The sequence below is a fragment of the Mandrillus leucophaeus genome, unplaced genomic scaffold (genome assembly GCF_000951045.1).
Source record: "Mandrillus leucophaeus isolate KB7577 unplaced genomic scaffold, Mleu.le_1.0 Scaffold13, whole genome shotgun sequence".
Classification (NCBI taxonomy): Eukaryota; Metazoa; Chordata; class Mammalia; order Primates; family Cercopithecidae; genus Mandrillus; species Mandrillus leucophaeus.
This window is the reverse complement of record NW_012101254.1, coordinates 6172754-6178147: the sequence shown is the minus strand read 5'-3', so window position 1 is coordinate 6178147 and position 5394 is coordinate 6172754. Positions and strand designations below refer to the sequence as shown.

Sequence of the window (5394 nt, the reverse complement as noted above, 5' to 3'; positions counted from 1 at the left end):
TGTCAAAGAAAAGAAAACGAGTGCCCATAGTCCCAGCTTCAGGAGGCAGAGATGGGAGAATCACTTAAGGCCGGAAGTTGAAGGCTGCAGTACGCCATGATCATGGCTGTGACAGCCACTGTACTCGAGGCTGGGCAACATAATGAGACTCCATCTCTTAAAAAAAAAAAAGAAAGAAAGAAAAAATGAGAAATAAAATTTAGAACATGTAATGGCTACTCATCAAGAAATACAACGTCCATTTACAAATATTTGGGCATAGTTTACTGTTTCTCAATGGGAACACAATTGGCACCTGAGATGAAAAACTATTCAACGTGAAGCAATGTCCAGCACAATGCAAGACATTTAGCATTCCTGTTACCTGCCCGCTAAATGCCATTGTGTTCCCCTACCCCAATCACTGTGACAATCAAAAACAGCCCCCCAAAATTCTAAACTCCTTCTCTAAGAGTGTTACACAATGCCACCCATAGTTGAAAACCAGCAGTAGTTTGAAAGCACTGCAAACTTTTCCTATCTTAATGAAAATCTAACATAGACTCCCAAATTTCTGTCTTAATATACAGAACATACCTAATATAATTTTAACATTTCTTGATGATAGAGAGTCTTAAGAACACTGACTATTGGCCAGGCATGGTGGCTCACACCTGTGATCCTAGCACTTTGGGAGGACGAAGCAGGCGGACTGTCTGAGCTCAGGAGTCCGAGAAGAGCCTGGGCAAAATGGTGAAACCCTGTCTCTACTAAAAGTACAAAAATTAGTCAGGCATGGTGGTGCGTGCCTGTAATCCCAGCTACTCAGGAGGCTGAGGCAGGAAAATTGCTTGAACCCGGGAGGCAGCGTTGCAGTAAGCCAAGATCATGCCACTGCACTCTAGCCTGGGTGACAGAATCAGACTCTGTCTCAAAAAAAAAAAAAGACTATTAAGTATTACTGTAATTTTTTTTTTTTTTTTTACAAGACAGCATCTTGCTCTGTCACCAAGGCTGGCGTACAGTAGCACCTTCTTAGCACTCTGCAGCCTCGAACTCCTGGACTCAAGCAATCCTCCCACCTCAGCCTCCCAAATAACTAGGACTATAGGAGCATACCACCACATCTAGTTCATACAATTTTTTGTAGAGATGTTTCACTATGTTGGCCAGGCTGGTCTCAAACTCCTGGCCTCGAGCAATCCTCCCACCTCAGCCTCCCAAAGAGTTGCAATCACAAGCATGAGTCACCATGCCTGGCCTGCTATTGTAATATAATAAGATTCTTGGAAATTAAAGTCTGTGTTATCTTTGATCCTGTATTAATGACCCAAGTCTATTATATTTGAATATGATAAGACTATTATTTAACATATATACTGATTTACAGTTCTTTTTCATTTTATCCTTTTGAGCCAGCATTATTTCTTCTGGGATCTGTCTACCTCTAGGATTCTCCCTATATGAGAGTAATTTTTATCACTAATGACCAAGTTTATTAAATCAAAAAGTCTGAAGTGACAGATGAAGTCTTGAAGATGGCTCCAGGTCTTCCTAAAAATTAAAGTGCATGGGCTTAAAGATAGCTACCCTCTAAGAATTTAACTTACTTTTGGTTTTAAAACTATGTAATAACTTAAAAAATTCCAAAGATCTGACAGTTGAATAAATCAGAACAAAGCATTTATTATTAAATAATTAATCTTCAGGACTAAAGTACACTATTATATACTACCAAATACTCTGATCGAGTATTATAATTATTACTAATAATATTTAAATAACTCACCTGATTTCTTTTAGTCCTTCTCTCTGGATAACTTGAAGAATTTCTTTATGACTCATGGGTGTATTGGGGTATTTTTCTAAGACCTGAAAAACAAGCATATAATAATAAATTATTTCTTATCTCAAGTTCTTATAATTCTATATATAATTATATTTCTTATGTCTTAATAATTATATCCAGAGCATACATATCCAGAGACTTTTCATCCCTTATATTTCAGAATAAATGAAAAATTAACAATATATATCAGATCTTCTTTCCCTCAGTCATAAATAGTAAGTCAACTCCTGAAGCAGAAATTGACCAAAAAAGCTAAAATTAACAACCCAATTATTCACTACTAATAATATGCAACTGTTTACTTTCTACCTCCATCCCCACATCCCTTCACTACCTGTGACCTACTGCAAGCACATTAAGATTATCCATTTCCTGGTAAATGTATAGCAAAGCCTAGTAAATCACAGGAGCACAATAAATTCTTAACCAAAACAAGTAAACAATATGATTATAATAAAATTAAAGTAATATCTGTGTTCTGGTTCTGGTAAAGACAGAGTAGGCATAGTCCATTCTGTCTCTACCACTGAATGCAACTAAAAACCTGGACAGAATGCATGAAGCAGCTATTTGAGGACTCCAAAAATGGTGGCAGGTGGCCTACGGAGAAAAGCATAACTAGGAGTACCACACTAGTCCAGCAGTGAGTTTCCTGATTTTGTTTCCCTCTGGTTCCCCTGAGCCTGGACTTAAAGGCAGCCCAAAACCCGGAACTGCAGGCTAAGTGCAGGCAGAAAGTGCTCCAAGAGAAAAATCTTCTTTGGTCTGAGGCACAGTAAAGAGGGCATTTCTAAATGTTGGATAGAGGGAGAAAAAATTCTCTGGGTTTTCCCCCTCTTTTCTTTTTCTCTGCCGTTGCCCCAGGCAATCGCATGGGAGCAGCTGTGGTAATACTAACAGTAGCTAGACAGGGACCTAAAACTCCAAGAAAGCAGAACCTTGCAAGTGGTCCTACAAGCATGGGAAGAATTCCCATGATTTATCTCGGCCAGGCACAGTGTTTCGTGCCTGTAATCTCGGCACTTTGGGAAGCTGAAGCGGGCAGATGACTTGAGGTCAGGAGTTCAAAACCAGCCTGGTCAACATGGTGAAACCCCATCTCTACTAAAAATACAAAAATTAGTCAGGCATGGTGGTGAGTGCCTGTAATCCCAGCTACTCAGGAGGCTGAGGCAGGAGAATCACTCGAACCTGGGAGACAGAGGTTGCAGTGAGCTGAGATTATGCCACTGCACTCCAGCCTAGGCAACAGAGCGACACTCCATCTCAAAAAAAAAAAAAAAAAAAAAATTAGCGGGGCATGGTGGTGAACCTGGGAGGCAGAGGTTGCAATAATCCGAGATTGTGCCCCTGCACTACAGCCTGGGCAACAGAGCCTGTCTCAAAAAAAGAAATAATGTCTAATAAACAATTCAAACTTACTCAACATAGGAATAGTAAGGAAATCAGCAACTCACAAGAGAAAAGATAAGCTATATATAATAAACCTAAAGTAACAGAGATGTTGGAATTATCAGACAAAAGTAGCTATTACAACTATGCTTCAAGATGTCTGGTGAATATTCTTGAAACAAATAGCTAAGAGTCTCAACAGATATATATGTATATTTCGTAAAAGTTTTATTTTTTTGTTTATACTTACATTTATATATGAAACAAAAATACAATAACCAGTAATATGTCCAAACATAATACAGCAAGATAAATGGCAGCCAAAATTCAAATCCAAGTCTTGCACCACTATAGCACACTGTGTCCTGTGTTTGTAACTATTTTCTCATTTGGTCAGTCATAAAATCCAACACATATTTCTGTGTATCATGTTCCTTGATCTCTCTGCTACATCTGACATTAACTGTTCCCTTCACAGACTTCACCCTCCCAGACTTCTTTTTCCCCAAAATATTTTTCTCAGTTTTCTTTGTAGATGTCTTTTTCTGTGACCATCCCTCAAATATTTTATAAACATCCATTTACCCCTTTTACTTTTCATTTTCACTCCACCAAAATTTCCCTGAATAACATTAACCACACCAAGCTTTCACCAATCACTCACATTTTGATGAATGAAGCAGCAGTCTGTTAAAAACTATTAAAAACCTGTAAAAGTTGGATATCCCATAAGCATTTCAAACTTCAGATGTCCAAAGTTAAACTTACTGCTTTCATCCAAGTTAAGGCCAATACAGAAAACTGAACCTTTATTTATTTATTGTCTATATACTAAAAATGTATTAAAGTACTGAAAATAAACAAAAATACACCATGGACCTGGACAAATAATAGTTCACAAAAGGGTTAATATAACTGGATAATAACCATATGAAAAAGAATTTGCACACTGAAGTATTTATGGATGAAATATGATGTCTGGGACTTCAAAAAATACACAAGAAGTTATGGGTTTAAATATAGCAAGATTGGCCATAAATTGATAATTATAGAAGCTAAATGATGAACACAAAGATATTCACTATATTATTGTCCACTTTTACATACAAATTCAATATCCTATAAAAATTTATGAAGCAAACGAAATACAATATTTGACTTTACTAGCAATCAAATATAATACATTTCAATGTGGGTTTTTTCCTGCCAATTTAAATGGCAAAAATGGCTACGTTTGCACGTATACATCTGTCCAAGGAGCTAGAAAACTGAAATAAGTATTTCTAGAGTGTCATTTCTCTGGCACATCAAATCTTAATTGAAAGGTGACTATTAAATCATTATCAGAATGAGCCACACTCAGAACTGAAAATATTTGTATTATTCATGGCAATGGTAAAAAATAATATTTTCTAATATATTCTGCAGAACAAGGAATTAAGTTATTTTAATATTCTAATGTGTTTGAAACATCCTAAGACATTAAGCTATTAGAAGTGGAGACCGGTTGGGTGCGGTGGCTCACACTTGTAATCCCAGCACTTTGGGAGGCTGAGATGGGCAGATCACAAGGTCAGGAGATCAAGACCATCCTGGTTAACACGGTGAAACCCCATCTCTACTAAAAATACAGAAAAATTAGCCGGGCATGGTGGTGGGCGCCTGTAGTCCCAGCTACTCAAGAGGCTGAGGCAGGGGAACGGCGTAAGCCCTGAAGGCGGAGCTTGCAGTGAGCGGAGATTGTGCCACCACACTTCAGCCTGGGCGACAGAGTGAGATTCCATCTCAAAAATAAACAAATAAATAAATAAATAGAAGTGGAGACCGAAAACTGTGTCTTTTTAGTAAGGATTTCACTGATTTCCAAGATGTTCTGTACTTTAATCAAACAGAGTAAACCAGTTGGTTAAAACTACTGAAGGAGGCCAGACACGGTGACTCAGGCATGTAATCCCAGTACTTTGGGAGGCCAAGGCAGGTGGATCACCTGAAGTCAAGAGTTCAAGACCAGCCTGGCCAACGTGGTGAAACTCCATCTCTACTAAAAATACAAAAATTAACTGGGCGTGGTGGCGGGTGCCTACTGTAGTCCCAGCTACTAGGGAGGCTGAGGCAGGAAAATTGCCTGGACCGGGAGGCGGAGGTTGCAGTGAGCCAAGATCGCGCCATTGGGC

The 5394-nt window shown here is 38.5% G+C and overlaps 1 protein-coding gene across 2 annotated transcripts in view; it reads right to left on the bottom strand.

Annotated features, from left to right (window-relative positions):
• ASXL2 (additional sex combs like transcriptional regulator 2) overlaps window positions 1-5394 on the bottom strand; it is a 152947-nt gene that overhangs the window by 110515 nt on the left and 37038 nt on the right. The window contains exons 2-3 of one of the 2 annotated variants that reach the window (XM_011972683.1): window positions 1769-1851; window positions 1011-1013 (exon numbers count right to left, since the gene is read on the bottom strand). In XM_011972683.1, the coding sequence (XP_011828073.1) occupies window positions 1011-1013; window positions 1769-1851 (86 nt within the window). The remainder of the gene's footprint in view (window positions 1-1010; window positions 1014-1768; window positions 1852-5394) is intronic. The other variant, XM_011972684.1, reaches the window with a different exon arrangement.